Source organism: Thunnus thynnus, chromosome 12 (assembly GCF_963924715.1).
Source record: "Thunnus thynnus chromosome 12, fThuThy2.1, whole genome shotgun sequence".
In the NCBI taxonomy this organism is placed as follows: Eukaryota; Metazoa; Chordata; class Actinopteri; order Scombriformes; family Scombridae; genus Thunnus; species Thunnus thynnus.
The window spans coordinates 11,892,112-11,910,194 of NC_089528.1; the positions used below are offsets into that span (position 1 = coordinate 11,892,112).

Here is an 18,083-nt window from a genome sequence, read left to right on the forward strand (position 1 = left end):
CAGAGCCTTGAACAAAATATCAATCCTTTGAAATGCAGATGTCACGCTGTAGTAATTATAGTTTCTTCAGTAATAACACAGTCGGCTGTTGTGAGAAGCCAACAGCAGGTTTACCTTGCTGGACAGGATTATGTTTTAAATTGCAGTCACATAAGTTCACGAGTTCTTTAAAATTGCCGGTAAGCGTGTAGCAAGTCTTGAAATTAGCCCAGATATTCGTCACATTCTGACACGTTCTAACTCTTTCATGAGAACTGTATGTCTGTTGCAATTACAGTAACATTCATACTGCACGGTGCATGTAATTTTGTTAGTTTTATTAAATTTCACAGGAAAAACATTGTTCCAGATGTTGCAATATGTGTTTCCTGTCTCTTTCCTGGCATGGAGTTTGTAGCTTTTCTATCAAAGTATTTCTCTTGCAACACTTTTTTATTTGTTTTTTGCTTCAAAAGTCAAAGCCAAATAAATAATGTGTAAAATCCAATGAAACCACAACAAGTCCTTTCTTTCTTTCTTTCTTTCCTCCAGGAGTTTGATCCAGAAGAGTTTTACCAGCGTTTGGAAGCTGCAGAGGGTCATGCCAAGGTGGGCCAGGGCATCAAGACTGATATTCCTAGATACATCATCAGCCAGCTCGGCCTCACCAGGGATCCCCTTGAAGGTGCTGCATTGATTCCTCATTTAGATTTTTATCATTTTATACAATTTCAGGTGTATGTTTGTACTACAGTATTATCTCTATTGAGCTGTTACAATAATTACTTTATTCATTTTTTGCCTTTACTGCAGGCAAACCTTTGTCTTTGGTAATATAAGAATGATGATAAGAGAAGATCACTGATGATGGCAGGACTGCATATCAGCAGTTTTACATAATATCTTGCAGTAGAGTAGTATTAATACTGAATTTGAAACCCTTAATCACTAAACTGAACTGAAACCCTCTAAATTAATGACATAACAAAATGTTATGTTGAGTTAGTTTTATTGAGCATCATTAGACAGTCAGGCAGTTGATATAAGCACTAATTGTCCTCGCTGGTGTTCATTTAAGCTGAATTGAATTTGATCTGGTGTGTCTGCTGCTGTTACAGAGATGGTCCATCTGGAACAAACAAGCCCAAGTCACAGGGCGGCCAGCAGAGAGTCTGATGACACTGGAGAGGCAACACTTATACAGGTAGAAGCTTGCACGAAGTAGATAAAACGAATTGTAGTGTGACTCTGAAGGTCGATTTATGGTTGCTCAGAGACGTTTTTTTTAATTAAATCAAATGTGTTTATAGTCATTCAGAACGGCTTCACTCAAGGGCGGAGTGAAAAGCCGAGGGGAGGGGGGTGGGGGAGACTTGATATCGTTTAAATACGGGGATAACGGTGCATATTTTAAGAAAGTCTCTCCTGGAAGGCAGTCATAGTGTTGCACTCAGCTGTTCACATGAAAAGTGACATAAATAGTTTTTGTCAAGAATGAAAAAGGAGAGCTAGAGAGAGAAGTTCAAACCCTGACTCCTTTCTCACCTCCGGCCAGCTGGCCAATCACTGCGTGAAGTAGGTATGAATGTTGGCTCACCACCTTGAATGTGACAGAATTATCAGTAGTAGGTGTAAGACTGTTGAAGGCAGTCGCATTTGGTCATGGTGTTGAGCTAAACAACACTGTGTGCAACACAACTGAAGGGGTTGTCTGGTTAGATACAGTATAAAGGTTACATGGAGCTGTTGTTTATACAGAGACAAAAATACTTCATATTATCATAATAAAGTTATAAAGTGCACAAATTAATGCCTTTCAGAAGCAACTAAGTTCCTGTTATTCTCCTTCTCTCTTTTTGGCCTGTGTTTATATGTATGATTCAGAGCCGAGCAGCCTGTACCCCTCCGCGTAGGAAACCACTGGAGAGTGACTTTGAGACTATCAAGCTCATTAGTAATGGCGCCTATGGGTGAGTAAGACAGACTTCTTTGTTTGTGTTTGACTGACTCAGTTTCTTGCGGACACTGCAGAAAGCCCAATAAAAGCGGAAAAGAAACTAAAATGAGGATGTGCTGTTGTTGTATTTTTGTCTTTTGCACCGCAAATTTGTCCAGTCAATTTCATTTCATGTCTGAGCTGATGATCAGTAGTGATGCTAATGTTTCCTCCTCCCTTCTCCTGCCTTATTTTTCTTTCTGTTTTCTCTCTCCTATTCCTGTCTGACCTGTAATTTTCTCTCTTTCTCTACTTTTTTTTCCCCCCTTCACCCCCTCTTTACTGCCATGCAGGGCTGTGTTTCTCGTGCGCCACAAGGAAACCCGTCAACGCTTTGCCATGAAGAAGATAAACCGGCAGAACCTGATTTTAAGAAACCAGATCCAGCAGGTGTTTGTGGAGCGAGACATCCTCACCTTTGCTGAAAACCCATTTGTGGTTTCTATGTTCTGTTCTTTTGAGACACGGAGGCACCTCTGCATGGTCATGGAGTATGTGGAAGGTAAGATTGGTTTGGACTGTACATGGACACACATTTAGGTCTGTGTGTCCATTCTGCTTTATGAAGCACACTTATAATTTTCTATTTCAGTCTTCAGAAGCCTGTCCACTGCACGCTCTCCGTCTCACAGTCTCACACCAACTAAGAAAGCCAAATAAAGAATCTGACCTGATTCCTTTATACTTAAAGGTGGAGATTGTGCCAACCTGTTGAAGAACATCGGTCCTCTGCCTGTGGACATGGCCCGGATGTATTTTGCAGAGACGGTCCTGGCTTTAGAGTACCTTCACAACTACGGCATTGTACACAGAGACCTCAAACCAGACAAGTGAGTCCTCAGCCAGTTGCATAATGAGAATATTCCCACATATTGCACATTTTTCACTTTTCTTATCTCTGCTTTCAAGCAGCACCTAATTACTTTAAAGCTTTCATCATTTATAGACTTGCCATCATCTTTGAAAAACTTGCAATCTTTTTGAAGTTCGAGCAGAATCGTTTGAAATGTTCAGTCTTTGATATTTTTAGCTCAATCTGAGATTTTATGTTTTTGGGTTAGCGTTTGATGTAATATGAAACATTTCTGCGTTTCGTTCCTTTTGTAGTTTGTTAATCACCTCCATGGGACACATTAAGCTGACAGACTTTGGGCTGTCCAAGATCGGCCTTATGAACATGACCACCAACTTGTATGAAGGTCACATTGAGAAAGATACCAGAGAGTTCATCGACAAACAGGTTTGTCTCTTCACATCTCGTCTTCTCTTCATCTCGTCTGTTTGTGACTTCGGCTGACATCAGTGTTCTCTCATCCTCCTCTGCAGGTGTGTGGTACTCCGGAGTACATTGCTCCAGAGGTGATCCTGAGGCAGGGTTATGGGAAGCCTGTGGACTGGTGGGCCATGGGCATCATCCTTTATGAGTTTCTAGTGGGCTGTGTTCCTTTCTTTGGAGACACACCAGAACAGCTGTTTGGTCAGGTGGTCAACGGTAAGAGATCCTTTACTTTAATCCATCCATTCATCCATCTGTTTTCCACCACTTATCCAGGACCAAATCGTGGTGGCATCAGACTGAGTAAGGAAAGCCAGATATCCTTCTTCCTGGCAACACCCTCCAGCTCCTCCTGGTGGAACCCTGGCCTGGGAACGCTTTGGGATCCCCCAGGAGGAGCTGGAGGGCGTTGCCGGGGAGAAGGATGTCTGGATTTGCTTTACTTTAATGCATTATTGTAATTTATCTACACATACAACTTCCATTTAATCTTTTTTTAATATCTTTTAGTTTTGGGTTTTGAGTCGCCACCTTACGTTTATTCAGTGTTTCTGTTCAATCACGTCAGTCACCTTTAGATACATTTGATTCCCTTCATTGGGTCACTGATATGTGCTTCTTTGTCTAGATGACATCATCTGGCCAGATGGGGAGGATGCTCTGCCTGCTGATGCCCAGGATCTTATCACCAGACTGCTGAGACAGAGCCCTCTGGAGCGTCTGGGAACAGGTTGGTCCCACAGTGACTGATGATGGATGAGCGTATAGATGCATGCTGTGTCCCAGGTCGGACAAGAATAGGCACACACCGATTTTCTTGTCACCTTTACCCTTTCAGTTTTGTGGCCAGCTGAGACACGTCTCACTAGAGGGGAACAGTCAGTACGATTTAGATGTGTAGAAATGCTGGCAGTGTGAGCCAGTTTTGAGGCTTTATTCGGCAATCGCCTATACGCACATACGGTAGACCTGTCACCTGACTACATCCTACATCTGTGTTTTGTGTTCCCCTTTGACTGAAATTGAGCAACCAATGTGCATTTTTATGTTGACTTTGAAGTTGTGATCATGACAGTATTATAATGGCAACATTTTGAGCATGGAAGGGCTATTTTAAACCAGATAGAGGTCACGACGACCGATGAGAGAAGAGTATGGATGTTCTTCCAACAACGGAATATATTAGTTCTTAAATTGGCATAGGAGTAGCTGTACACCAGGCCCTAGATGGGCAGATATACAAACCCATGTATGTTTGTTTTTCTCCAGGTGGAACCACTGAGGTGAAGATGCACATGTTCTTCCTGGGTCTGGACTGGAACGGCCTCCTGAGGCAGAAAGCTGAATTCATACCTCAACTAGAGACGGAGGAGGACACCAGTTATTTTGACAGTAGGTGGATTTACTGACTGATACACATACAAAGCCATTTGTGAGGTAGTAGGAACTCATCTAACTACAATGCAAATATAAATCCATCCGCACACTCACAGACAAAACTAGACACACCTCTGTTAGAACCACAGGAGGACACACTCCAGTGAGAGTCAGATGTCAGGATTTTGATGTTTGTTTGTGGGGCAGAAAACTAATTTGGTGGTTATTTTGATTGGGGTAAAAAAAACTATGTCACCAGTTCTTCATTTTTTAATGCATCATGGCTGTCGCTGTGTTCCCTACAGCCCGATCAGAGCGCTACTGTCACATGGGCTCAGATGATGATGATGAAACCAACGATGATGAATCTTCTCTGGAGCTCCGACAGTTTTCCTCCGTGGCCCATCGCTTCAGCAAGGTACTTGTTCTGGTTCTGCTCACTTCACACAACCTCCATCGTTGGTCATGAATGGTATTTTAGATTTGAAAGACATATATACTGTAACTTAAAGTTATACGTAGATACAGCCTGGTGAATTCTTAGTAAAACACATCTATGTATGATAAATAGAAACCAAATACTCACTTTCCTCTTCAACTGTAGGTGTACAGCAGCACAGAACACCTGTCCACCTCCACGCCGTCCAACCAGAGCTTGTCGTCATCAGAGCGAAGCCACAGCGAGGAGAAGGAAGAGCGATGGGAGGGCAGAGGAATCCTTTCCCCCAGCGATGGACACAAACACTTGGCTAGTGGAGACAAAAGAGCAGATGGACACAGGGGAAGGTGAGAGCCCTGAGAGAGAAAAAAGTTACATCTTTGGTGTATGAAAGGAAAACATTAAAAGCCTTGTTAGTGATAGATTTTATGAAAAATGTGACTTGGGTGTGTGTGTGTTTCCTCAGTATGCTCTGGCATTCTTCCACAGTGCAAAGACATGCAGACTGATCAGGTGGACACATTTAAGTTGCTCATAGGTGTCCTTCCATTCAGTGCATTCTGGGAAATGCTCCAGTTCCCCCTGTTACCCTGAATAAAATTAACTGTGAAGTCAGGAATAGCTGACTTGACTTTTACCTAGAAGTTGTGATAAAATCAGTATTTCCATGTGATGATTCATGACCACAAGCTCATGTTTTTCCACAAAATGAATGTAATCTATTCTCTACGGAACAAGATACGTCATACCAGAGCTCATTTACTCGCACATATGGAAATGAAATACAAACTGAGAGAAATTAGGGTAAATCTTTGAATTTTGTCTCCTGTTGGTTTTTTTCGCCATAGTTGCTGTTTTCACTGATCACCCAAATTTGAAAAGAGACTCTTCTGGTGTATTTATTGTGTCCGGTGTATTACCTTGCAGTCTGCGTCCCCGTGCTTCATCCAGTTCCTCCCAGTCAGAGCGCAGCGCCAGCCCGCTGGTGATGAACAGCACCCAGAGCCTCGACGTCATGCCTCGCTTTGCCATTTCTGCCGAGGAGGAAGGTGAGACTGACAAACACGGACCTCTTTGCATTCTCTCCTTTTGTTATTTTGCATTCGTGAAAAGCCAGTGGTCTCACTCCTTTGCTTCCTGATCCTAGATGGGATGGTCTCCAACCTGCGGCGCATTCGTCTCCGGAGCAACAGCACAGGCACCAGGCCGTCATTCCGGAGAGGGGCGTCCCGACGCATCGCCCACCAGCTGGAGACCCCAGAGAAACCCAGATCGCCAGCTGGCAAAGTCCCCAAGTCTGCCTCAGTCTCTGGCCTGTCCCTCATTATTACCCCAGGTACACAGATAATAGTAATAATGTCTATAAAATGTAAAAAGGAGGGTGAGACAAATATTGTAAATAAAAGAATTAAATAATAAAAGAAGATAAGTACACTCACCCCATTGAATCTGGGATGAATACAACGTCATAAGCATGTTTTTTAACATAATCTTTTAGTAAGACGACTATAATCTCTTTCTGTTTGCTAAGACTATTCATGTGTTTACAGTGCCCTCTACAGCCCAAACACAAACCATAAATCCATACCTTACTGTTGTCAAGATAACAATAATGTTGCTTGAGCTCTTTGCTCATGATGTTTTCTCTTTTTACTGATTCAACTGAGAATCATACATAGAAAATCAACCACCATTTTAAAGATATTATCATTTTGGTATTTTTGTAGAAGCTGTTTTGTCAAATAACTTATGAATGGCACAAAATGTTAAAAAAAAAAAAAAAAAGTAGCAGTCAGAGTTACATATTATCCATAAAGTCTCTACTCATCTCTACTCACCTTGCTGATCATATTCTTCTCCCCATCCAGACGACTCGGCATGTCCTCCTACCAGCCCCAAATCATCTTTGTCCCTGTCCTCCAACCCCTCGTCCAGAGACTCGTCCCCCAGCCGGGACCTCTCTGTTAGCGTCAGCTGCCTCAGGCCTCCTGTGGTCATCCACAGCTCTGGGAAGAGGTTTGGCTTTGCGCTGCGAGCTATCAGAGTCTACATGGGAGACACTGACGTCTACACTGTGCACCACATGGTCTGGGTATGTGTCCTTATCCAAAGAGGAGCTTGTGCTGAGGGGATAATTATGTGTGAACTTCTCCACAGATTTAGAGTTTTGTGATGAGACGTGTACATTTAATTCTAGAAATTGTTTATTTTAAAAAATCTTGACGTGGCCTCATGTGGGCCATTTTTCATCATATTAGAACAATTTTGAATTCTTATAAATTTTAAGCTCCTGTAGGTAGTATCCAAGCTTCAGAGAAACTGAAAGACAACCTTTTAAAAGTTTTGGTGCCACCACTTCTGTACAGCCAGTGAATTAGACAGTTAACAACCTGTATGAGAAAATGTTTGTGCTGAAGCCTGGTTCATCTCAACTCTGTAGTTTCTGCAGATGCATTTTGACTCCTCTAAGGAGCTGCATAAATGCATCTGTTTTTTGGTTACTGAAAACATTGGTTACAATAATTGCATAGCTGAAACGTTGTTGGTCTTAGTAACAGCTGATTAGATTGTTGCTTGACCAGTAATTTTGATCTGAGGTTGTGTGTGTGTGTTTGCATCCACAGTGTGTTGAGGAGGGCAGTCCAGCACACGAGGCAGGATTGAGGGCTGGTGACCTCATCACTCACGTCAACGGGGAGTCTGTCCAGGGACTCGTCCACACTGAGGTGGTGGAGCTTCTGCTCAAGGTACAAAGATAATTCAAATATGATATAATTTTTCTGTACACACATTTATTTTGATGATCCTCAGTGCAGCCAAATGCTCTGCTGAGTTTTTTTTTTCTAAAACATTTTGTCATTCTTGTCTTAACTCTGTATCAGAAACAGAGAAAGCCTTGAAAATGGGTGTTTATGTCAATGATCTGTTTTCAACAGAGTGGCAACAGGGTGACCCTGCAGACGACTGCACTGGAGAACACCTCGATCAAGGTGGGCCCTGCCAGGAAGGCGAGCTACAAGGCCAAGATGGCTCGGCGCAGCAAAAAGAGCAAGAGGAAGGACGGACAGGACAGGTACATGAGGGGAGGATGCAGAATTTCTGTTGTGTTATTCCTGTCTGACGTTGTTTAACTGTAAGTCAAGTGATGGATTTCAGACAGACAACTTTCACTTCAATTGCCAGTGGCTTTAAGGAACAGCCATACAGTGCCGTTCTCCAAGTTTCTTACTTTTTAGGTGGTCTAAGGAACCACATTTGGACTAAAATCACACCTACCTGTAGCTTGACCATAGATATCTTGTCAGACATTCATGACACAAAACAGAGATGCATGTTGTAGTGAAGCGCTGATCAAAATTTCAGTAAAAATCTAATTGATATTAGTTTATAGAAGTTGTCTTTTTCTTTGGGCTTTGTTTCACCTCTATCATTTAATTTTGTCTCACTAAGTTAGTAGTCTTTGTTCTCTAATAAGCGTGGACTAAAGACATCTGACACCTTATTTTTTCTTTTGCAGCAGACGACGTAGCATCTTGAAGAAGCTGTCTAAGCATACGCCTCCTCCGCCCATGCAGAGCAGTCGCAGCTTCTCTTCAGGCTTCCACCAGTCATCTAGCGACAGCCTCTCTGGCTCCCCCACACAGAGTCTCTCTCCTGGCCCTTCCACACCCTGCCGCTCCCCTGCCCCCGACCACTCTGGAGGTGAGACAGGATGCTTCGTACCACTTGCATCCCAAAAAATTATGCAGTTGATTTCCTTGTGTGTTCTTGGTTGGAGGAAATATATTCATGCTAAACTGTTTTCCGTCTTTCTCTTTCTGTCCACACAGATTCAAGCTCTTCACCTTGCTCCAGCTCCCCTAACTCGCCTGTACCTCAGGCCCGTCCCAGTTCCCTTCATGTTTTGGGTCGCTACACCAAGGCCGGCCGCTGCAAGTCCACCAGCAGTATCCCCCCTTCTCCGCTGGCCTGCATCCCACCTCCTCAGCCCCTCTCTCCTCAGTGCTCTCCATCCTGCCTTCCCAGTCACCCCAAGTCCCTACATGGTTTCCATGGCAAGACACTGTCCCCTCCCACCATCGCCCGCCATTCTGTGCGTCCCCGCAGTGCAGAACCGCCACGCTCGCCGCTCCTCAAGAGGGTCCAGTCAGCAGAGAAACTGACGGGAGACAAGTCAACAGGCGGGTACCATGGAGATAGGAAGGCCTATAGCACCCGCCGCCACACCATGGAGGTGCCTCTGTCTGAGGGCGAGGGGCTGGAGGACATGGAGGGGGACACCGCAACCGGGTTCGTCTGTGTCGGCGAGCATGGCCGTCAGGGGCTGTACATAGGTGGGCAAAGAGGCCACCAGGACTTGGTTGGCGGAGGCAGCGAGCACCACCGCTCCTCCACCTCCTCACCACAACACCGCGGTGGCAACCACCACTCCAAAGAGGTGGTGGTGATGAGGAAGCTGGCTCTGTCGGAGCGGAGGGACTCCTTCAAGAAACAGGAGGCAGTGCAGGAAGTGTGTTTCGACGATTTGGAGGAGAGAGAGGCCACGCCGAGTCCCCCCATTCCCATCACGCAACCAAAGGCGTTCAAGGCGTCCTGGATCAACTCGGCCCAGTCGGAATCCAGTCTGAAGCCGGAAGGACGAGGATCACAGGGTACGACAGCACAGCAGAGAGCCAAGTCAAGAGAGAAAGAAGGGTTTTAGTTCTCTCACTTTGCCTGGGATAATAATCCTGCGGGAGACTCAGAAGTTAAGAGAAGTCTCTGACCTGCCACTGTACTTACATTCGAAGGCCTTGCATGTGTGTCCAGAAAACTGTGACCAAGTCCCAAATCAACACAAGCAACTGCGTAAAGACGGAAGAACAAATCAAATCGATGTTTCTCAGTAATATATGCATCCTGCTACACTGTTAACAGAATAACGACAACGCCAAAACGTTTACTTCCTAGTTGCTTGTTTTCTCTCTTGGTTCTCAAATCACTGTGGCACCTGTGACCGATGTATTTTGTAAATATCTTTTTTGTTTTAAATGAAGAAACTTATTTATGACTTTTTACACTCATCCTGTTTTTGGTTGCTGAAAATGCCTTCGGATGCTTTAGCAGTTCTTATTTCAGGAACGCAGCTGCCAGAAAGCCACGTGTGGTTTTACAGTAGGTGCAGAAAAGGGGGAAGTAACATCAGTCGTTATCGTACCATATTTCATTTTTTTTAATGCTGCAATGCCTGTCTAGAAGTGGGTTTTGTTTCGTGCTCAGACTGGGTCTCGGAAACAAACTTAGCGTTTGTCCCGTGTTAATGTATTATAGAATTTCAGAAGATATTCTGTGCTGCCTCTGAAAAGATTGTGGCGGTGACAATTCGGACTCATCGTTACCCGAACACGGCCCTGTATAAAATTTTTAACGGACAAATATTTCAACATCACAATACTTGGAAGCCTAGTGCTGGTGCCAAAGCATGGTTTAGCCATATGAACCATTTCAAAGAGGTACTGTAGTTGTACATAAGAAGCTTCACGCATGCCGGTTCGACCGCCACTCGCTGTCTGTCTGTCCTGTAGAAAAGTGCGTCTGCGCTGACACTCCTCCAGCAGTGGTTTAAATCATAGCGTAATCACCTTTGGAAACCAGACTGTTGTCTCTGTCCTCTAAATACCGTATACTGTCACCTACCCGCTCATCGAGTCGATCCTCCGTCCAGCTCCTAACAAACGTAGTCGTAGCAGAAAGTGTTTGCACAAGTCGTCGTAGCCGTGTTACAGTTAGAGCACTCTCATGTTTCAGGACGATCTCTTTCTTTGGGATTTAACAACTGTACAGTAGATGCAACAAGCAGACTGGCTCCCTTGGCTGTTTTTTTTTTTTTTTTAATAAATGTGTATTATGAATGAATGTTTACATTTTAGTGCAAATATGTGTACGTGTGTGGACTTGTCATGGTTTTTGTTAAATTATTCTGAAAAAAATTGAATGACAGGGAACGGCAGAATTCAACCAGAAGCCCTGAATGGATGAAGGAATAAGTAGAAGGTGATCTCCTTTTTGTATATTTTGATATGGAAACAGTCTTGTTGCAGTACTAATAACCTATGCTGTTGATGTATATTGTATAAACAATGGTGGACCTTATAACAGCTGTCGGTGGTGTTTTTTTGAAAGTGACCTTGTAAGGGTAGTTGGACTCCAAAATAATGTGTAATGCCATTTAAGTGGCAGGGTCTTAATCTCCTATTTCAATCAACCTCAAAGGATTGTGCATGCATCACATCCCAGTATAATATTCCCACTTTTTTTTTTTGCTTATTTGGGGATTTTTTTTAATTTTAGAATGAGTTTTGTGAGGAGATGTAAACATGTGGGATTTTGTTTTTCACATATGTATCCTTTCATTTGTATTTTTGTTCCCAATTTGATTTTTTTTTTATTTTTTATGGTTTTCATTCAGGAACTGTTTGGATCAGCAGCCAAACATGCTTCCCCTTTTATTTCAGATGAATTGTTACGCAGAATAAAATCTCCCTTGTGTTCTTAGTTTTATGACGGCACACATGTTTGTGTTTTGCAGAGTTTAGAGGACTGTTAATGTGGGAATTTATAATGGACGTTTAGCATATACTAAGCCTTGAACAGTGGTTATAGATTGTTGGGGTTCAAATTAGAAGTTAGAAGTTTGTTCATTGTACTCTGGGGAGAAATGTGTGTCTGTTGGGAATTGTCACTGGATTTCTGATGCAATATACACCGTGGTGTGTTTTTAGGATCTGTTTTTGTACCCCTACCAAACCATTATAGTATCTCTAGTGCCCTAAGTTGTATCATACTTTTTTTGAATGAAGACTTCATTTTTCAGATGTAGAAACAAAAAGAGATGTCAGCAGCAGTTCAGACCAGCGGTTTGGCATCACATGTCAAAATGAAGCATCACAAAAACTCCTCATCTCTATTTTTGCCTGTGTGTGTGTGTGTGATACACTCCATGTCTTTACACGGGTGCTCAACTGTCATTCTCCATATTTCCCTCACTTGTGTGAGTGTGTTTGTGTGTTAAAAGTTGTTGCTCCTCACTCCCCCCATATGACAAACTGGCCTTTGTGAAATTCCTACCATGTGGGTATCTGGTGCAGACTGGTGTGACATTGTCTGTTTTTCTATTGTCTTAACAGTGCTTGAAATAAATGAATTGCAAAAGGACTACAAAGTCCAGGACTACAACGTGTGGGTGTTTGTCATCTGTCCGTGTAACAGGAATATTTGCAGTTTAGTAGCACATTTAGATCAGATATTGATTATCTGATAGAGTAATAATCTTTCTTCAGCGTAGAAGCAACTATAGCAGTTTGTACACCAACCAACACAAATCAATACAACAATATTGATCAGACTGTGTAATGATAATACACATGTATACATATCTAATTAGACTGACAAAACTGCACTGATGAAACACTGGTTTATCCACGACACTATTAAAGCTAAACCAGTCACAAAGCTTGAAATGTAGGTTGAGAAAAGAGAGATGTGGACTTGAACTCGGTATGGAGATGTCCCCACGAAACCCAGCATGGGATTAGACACGGATTGCATGTGGTTGAGCACGTTTCCTTTTCCATACGAACAGGATTCTTTGTAATAAAAGAGAGCTTAAAGTTTTTTCGGGGGGAAAAAGCCTTACAGCTTAAGATTGTACGGTTCAAATTTCTATTATGAGCCGAGGCCATTCGGTGACCCCCTCCTTCTCCTCCTCCTCCTCCTCCTCCTCCTCTCCCTCCTCATCCTCTCTAAGCGTTCGGGTTTTTCCGGCCAGTTTCGTCTCTTTCCGCTCTCTTCACATTAGTTCCCACGCACTCTCCTTCTCTGCGCCGTGCTGAGCTGGAAAATGGCTGTGTAGGGGAGCAGGGAGTTAGTTATGAACGGGAAAAGAAAGCCAGAGCGAGAGAAAGAAGACGAAGCAAGAAGTTGAACGGAAGGGGTTTTCTACAAGTTTGCCGCACATTTGAGAAGCTGTCGTCCGCAGATAAAAAACACCGCACGGAGTCTTGTCTGCTAACTTGGAAGTGTTGAAAGCGCCGCAGTCAAAAGTGAGAGGAGTCAAGAAATATCCTCGGGTGAGTTTTTCCAAGTTATTGCACATTTCCAGTACAGCAAGGCAGCCACTGTACTGGAAAATGGTGGAAGCGCTGCTGCAAGTGTGCTGTGCGCACAACAGCTCCATGCTGCTGACTTGTGTCCTACTTTTAAAGTTTCAGCACGCGATTCTTCTCGTGTTTGTTTGTTGTTGTTTTTTCTTTAACTTATTGCACTAAAATCTGATGTTTATTCTCGCTGCGTGTTGCTCGGCGCTCGTCCACAGTTGACGTGTATGAAATGTTGGCAGAGTCCGTTATTGTAACATTTTGTTGTGCTTTAAAAAAAAGTTTGTTGCAGGACTTTGTTGTTCTCGAGGTTTTTTGTTTGTTTATTCCTGGTATGTCCACAAATTATGGAAAGTCTTTATTAGGAATAAACCCCTTGAGATGTACTATGTCGTTTTCAATAAGACAAAACATTTAACAAAAAACAAAAATAAGAAGAAGATCATTGGACGATACCAAATGTGACAAAAGACAAACAAAAAACAATAAATAACAATCATATAATAAGGCATACAAAATCAGAGCATGAAAATGGATCATTCATTCATATATTATAGAAAAGTATTCATGTCAGTGATAGCATTAAGTAATAAAAGTATAAAACATAATTATAGAGGTGTTATTATGGACTTGTACAAGTGATCCTGTCATAAGAAGACACAGAAACTCCTCATGTTGTCAGTTTATGCAGAAATTACAAACCAGAGTTCAGAGTTTTCAGCTAATTTAAGTGCTTGAAGTCAAAAGTTTGAAATGTCATCAGGATTGAGGACTGCAAGACTTAAACACAACAACAACAACAACAAACAAAATAAACCTTGCAGTATATTCTCTATCACATTGGTAATAAAGCCTTTACATTGACTGCAGACTGTAGGAGGCCTGTAGTGTGGAGGCCTGACAGAGCTGAAGGCCTGACATGATGTGTGTGTTACATCCCTGCTTTGAGGAGTTGGCATGCATCAAGGACTTAATGGAAATTGTGCCACTTGCATAATAAGACAGACCACTCAACTGTGTGGAGACCCCCCCCCCCCCCCCCCTTCTCTTTCTCTTGTAATTACTGAATCCAGCATTATGCAACCAAATGTCAATCCTCCATTATACTGCTTTATCAATGTGAAGCATGACTCGTGGCAAAGCCCTCATTCTTCTTCTAAATGTCTTAAAATGCTCTGAATGACTGGCAGCGCTTGTGTCATTAAAAAAAAAACTTCCAAAAAAGAAAGTGAAGCTTCTCAAAAAATGCCAAGTGTCACTTCTCAAGAGGGGTTTGGTGGAACAAAAAAAAAAAACAGGAGTTAGCTAAACTTCAAATTTCGCCAGACGCGGTACAGCTGTGTGTTATTTTTGTTATACGTCCTTCAGCTGGGGGGGACCCAGTTAAACTGAAATGGTGTTATTTGATCAAAATAGCAACAGAATACAACTTTAAGGCCAGTTGAAGCTCCACTGGAAATGCTGCAGACTCTGGATTGGGATTCGTACCCAAACATCTGTTCATTTAGCCAAAGTGTGATTTTCTTAACTCTACAGGCGAGATTTATACGAGGAAGGGTTTCGACATACAGAAGCATTTTTATGACATCATAATGTAACAAGACTGAAAGCCGGACAAGTGCAACCGTTAATTGACTAGTTCAATTGATTTGCTGTAGGTGCCACTTATTATTGCATCACCAACCAAGTATAACCGGCTCCTTATTAATCTCAGTATGTCACAATGGGATTAGTATTTCATTAGCCTGTCATTGCTGTGTGTTGTAATGGAGACCACCTTATGTTACCTGCTATATATATAAAATATATGCTCTATATAAATAGTTATGGTTGGGCTCGAGTGCAGAAAATATGTGTTTTCTCTATAATCAAGAGGAATCATTTGAGTGGATGTCATTACTCCTTTAATCGTGGAATAGAGCAACAAGTCTGGAAGCTGACTAACCACTTACTACATGCTAACTACGCAGCAAAAAAGGCTTGTGGCATTTTTCAACTCCTGCAGACTGGCTTTATCAGATTTTCTGTCTGTGTTGCCTTGAAAAATGTTGAGATTTAACAACGCGGTCACGTGGATTTCAGGAAACGTTTTATACTAACGGAGGCACGAGCCGCCTGCATCTTATATTTTCTGATAAATACAGCGAGTCCTCTTTAAATGTGGAGCCTTGTGGCACAGTTGACTTTTCAGAACAGTGCCGTCTCAGTGCTGCATAATCTTCGTAGCAGATGTTTCTATTTAGCAAAGTAAGCTTTTCGGCTTCATTAAGGACAGATAGAGTTCAGGTGAAGCAAAGTTAAATCATAAAACGCCTAAGCCCCCCCATTTTAGGCTGAAAAATAAGTCCTCACAGGCTCCTGTGTTGTTGGCCTGTCCTCCCTGCCTGTGGCGCAGTAGATTTTTCAGTTCCATGTGGACAGATGGCCCGAGGCCAGGCTGCATGCGTGGTGGCTCTGTAGTCAGGCTCCTCACCAGCAGGGCCGTAAAGGGCCAACACATACACACGAACTTTAAAGAAATAGCTGTGTGTTCATGTGAGGGTCAGTATTTTACACAATGCATTTATTTGTCCAAATGAAAAGTCATGTAAGGACAACAGAATACAGTGTTTTTTTCTTTGAGACATGGAGCAACTGTATCCATTTTTATCATATGACAAAGTCCACCTGAGCTACATGTTACGTTATTTTACTCGTCAGCTCTTTTTTTAACAATCATTACAGACTACCTCGGGGTAAACCGCTGCTGATATGTGGATTGGATATGCCGAGGCTCATTTTCCTTCAAACCCTTGAAGATATGGTAGAAATGATGGGTTCACCTCATTTTACGATGACCTACATAGATGTAACTGTCAATGAAACGCACACAAAAAAAAAAAAGTCACGACTGATGATGCGGTGCGGTGAAAAGTAAAAGAAGATGTGCAGCACAGCCTCAGGTCTACAGAGAAACCTGTTCATCTTCATTAGTTGCTGATAACTTGGTGATAGAGTGACAGGAGAAATGAATCGGTACATAGCCGACGTTCAGGTATTTTTATCTAGGTTTTGAACTGTTAGACATGATATATAGGCCTGTTGATTATTTTCTCAATCAATAAAGCGTTTAATCTATAAAATGTCAGAAAATAGTGTGAAAAATGCCTGTCATGATTTCCTGAAACCTAAAGTGTCCAACTAACACGTCAAAAAACCTGAAGATTTCCAGTTTACTGTCATTATAAGACAATGAAAAGCTGCAAATCCTCACAACATAGAAGCTGAAACAAGGACATGTTTGGCATGTTTGCTTGGAAAATTAATTAACAGTTAATCAAGGGTCAAAATAGTTACTAATTGTTCAATTAACATATAGTTTCAGCTCTAATAATATATAATAATAAATTGTAGGGTTGGGCAGTATGACCATATGTACTGTCAGATGACATGTTTGTTTATCTTGTATAGATTTTCATGTTTATACTGTTGTATCCATCATTTAAACATCAGGCTGTTGTGAATCAGTGGACGGGACTGATTAATGTTTTGGATGTTTATATGATTTTTCGTCTCCTTGCATCAACGTGATGAAGTACTTAGATTTCTTAGTGTCATGTCTGTAATAGAGATGGATTTCACAAAGAGAAGACCATCTTTAAGAGTTTTATCTGGAATCACACACGTCTGCGTACGGACTCGGTGTCTGTGTTACACAAAGAGCCCCCCGACTGTACCGGCAAGCCGAGCCCGACACAGTTATAGAGTTACAGAGCGCTCCGTCATCCTTAGAAGATTCGACCTTGGCAATTAATTGGTACATCAGTTGCCCCTTTTTTCATCAGTTATCAGTGTTTCTTTCCCGGAGGAGTCCCGCCTCTGCGTGTCTCGGCTGAGGACTGGAAGTCGAAGGTCGAATCGCACGGCTTCGTTTCTGATGACATTTCTACACCTGCTGGGAACACGAGGTTGAACACTTCGTCACACGAGAGTTATTAGTAAAAAAAAAAGTTTCACACACATGTACATGATCATAAAACAGTATAATATAAGTGTATACATTTCCATTACAGCTGGTATTTCATTTGCTGAATAAGCCAAAAACAGATATTCCTGTCTGGTTATTTTATCTGTAAACAGTCTATCAATTGATTTGACATCTTCTTTGACCAAGAATCCAAAGATATTGATTTTGCAATGATACTAAACACAGAAAAGCATCAAATCCTCACAATTGAGAAGCTGGAGACGGTTATTTTTTGTATTTTTGGGTTTAAAAAACAATGAATCAATTATAGATATAATTAGAGCTGCAACTAATGATTATTTTCACTATCAAATAATGTGCTGATTGTTTTCTCTTAATCAATTAACCATTTTGTCTATAAAATCTCAAAAGACTGTGAATAATACCTGTTATTTCTGTCATTTCTGAGAGCCCGTGGTGACGTCTTCAGATGTCTTGTTTTGTCTGATCAAATGCAAAGAAATTCAGTTTCTATCATGTATGACACAGAAAAGCTTCAGATCAACAACATTTGAGAAGCTGCAACCAGCTAACGTTTAGCATTTTTGCTTAATAAATGACTAAAATGATTATTGAATTATCAAACTAGTTGCTGATTAATTTTCTGTTGATCAACTTACCAATTAATCGACTAATCGTTGCAGCTCCAGATATAATTGCTGATAAATTCCTAATCTATAGTAACATATATATACAATACATATAGTGCAGATCTTTTTGAATATCATTTATTTGGAATATTTAATCATCTATAGTTGAAATCATTTCTATTGACATACAATAAATTCAGTTACAGCAACATGAGAGATGAACATATAGAAATGATGTTGGTTTTCAGCAGTGGCTCTCAGGTCACTTGAATGTGTTAGTGATGC

The 18,083-nt window shown here is 41.9% G+C and overlaps 2 protein-coding genes across 3 annotated transcripts in view; both read left to right on the top strand.

Annotated features, from left to right (window-relative positions):
* Nucleotides 1–12,282, top strand: part of mast3a (microtubule associated serine/threonine kinase 3a) — a 28,573-nt gene extending 16,291 nt beyond the window's left edge. For both annotated transcript variants that reach the window (XM_067605493.1, XM_067605494.1), the window contains 18 exons: nt 532–664; nt 1,098–1,183; nt 1,864–1,949; nt 2,269–2,477; nt 2,667–2,805; nt 3,083–3,215; nt 3,302–3,467; nt 3,880–3,981; nt 4,521–4,643; nt 4,934–5,046; nt 5,233–5,414; nt 5,995–6,116; nt 6,215–6,403; nt 6,936–7,159; nt 7,692–7,814; nt 8,004–8,140; nt 8,585–8,769; nt 8,898–12,282. In XM_067605493.1, the coding sequence (XP_067461594.1) occupies nt 532–664; nt 1,098–1,183; nt 1,864–1,949; nt 2,269–2,477; nt 2,667–2,805; nt 3,083–3,215; nt 3,302–3,467; nt 3,880–3,981; nt 4,521–4,643; nt 4,934–5,046; nt 5,233–5,414; nt 5,995–6,116; nt 6,215–6,403; nt 6,936–7,159; nt 7,692–7,814; nt 8,004–8,140; nt 8,585–8,769; nt 8,898–9,769 (3,324 nt within the window). In that variant the 3' untranslated portion in view covers nt 9,770–12,282. The remainder of the gene's footprint in view (nt 1–531; nt 665–1,097; nt 1,184–1,863; nt 1,950–2,268; nt 2,478–2,666; nt 2,806–3,082; nt 3,216–3,301; nt 3,468–3,879; nt 3,982–4,520; nt 4,644–4,933; nt 5,047–5,232; nt 5,415–5,994; nt 6,117–6,214; nt 6,404–6,935; nt 7,160–7,691; nt 7,815–8,003; nt 8,141–8,584; nt 8,770–8,897) is intronic.
* Nucleotides 12,283–12,860: 578 nt separating this feature from the next.
* pik3r2 (phosphoinositide-3-kinase, regulatory subunit 2 (beta)) overlaps nt 12,861–18,083 on the top strand; it is a 36,260-nt gene continuing 31,037 nt past the window's right edge. Inside the window, exon 1 of the mRNA XM_067605495.1 lies at nt 12,861–13,175. The gene's annotated coding sequence lies outside the window, so the exon portion shown is untranslated. The remainder of the gene's footprint in view (nt 13,176–18,083) is intronic.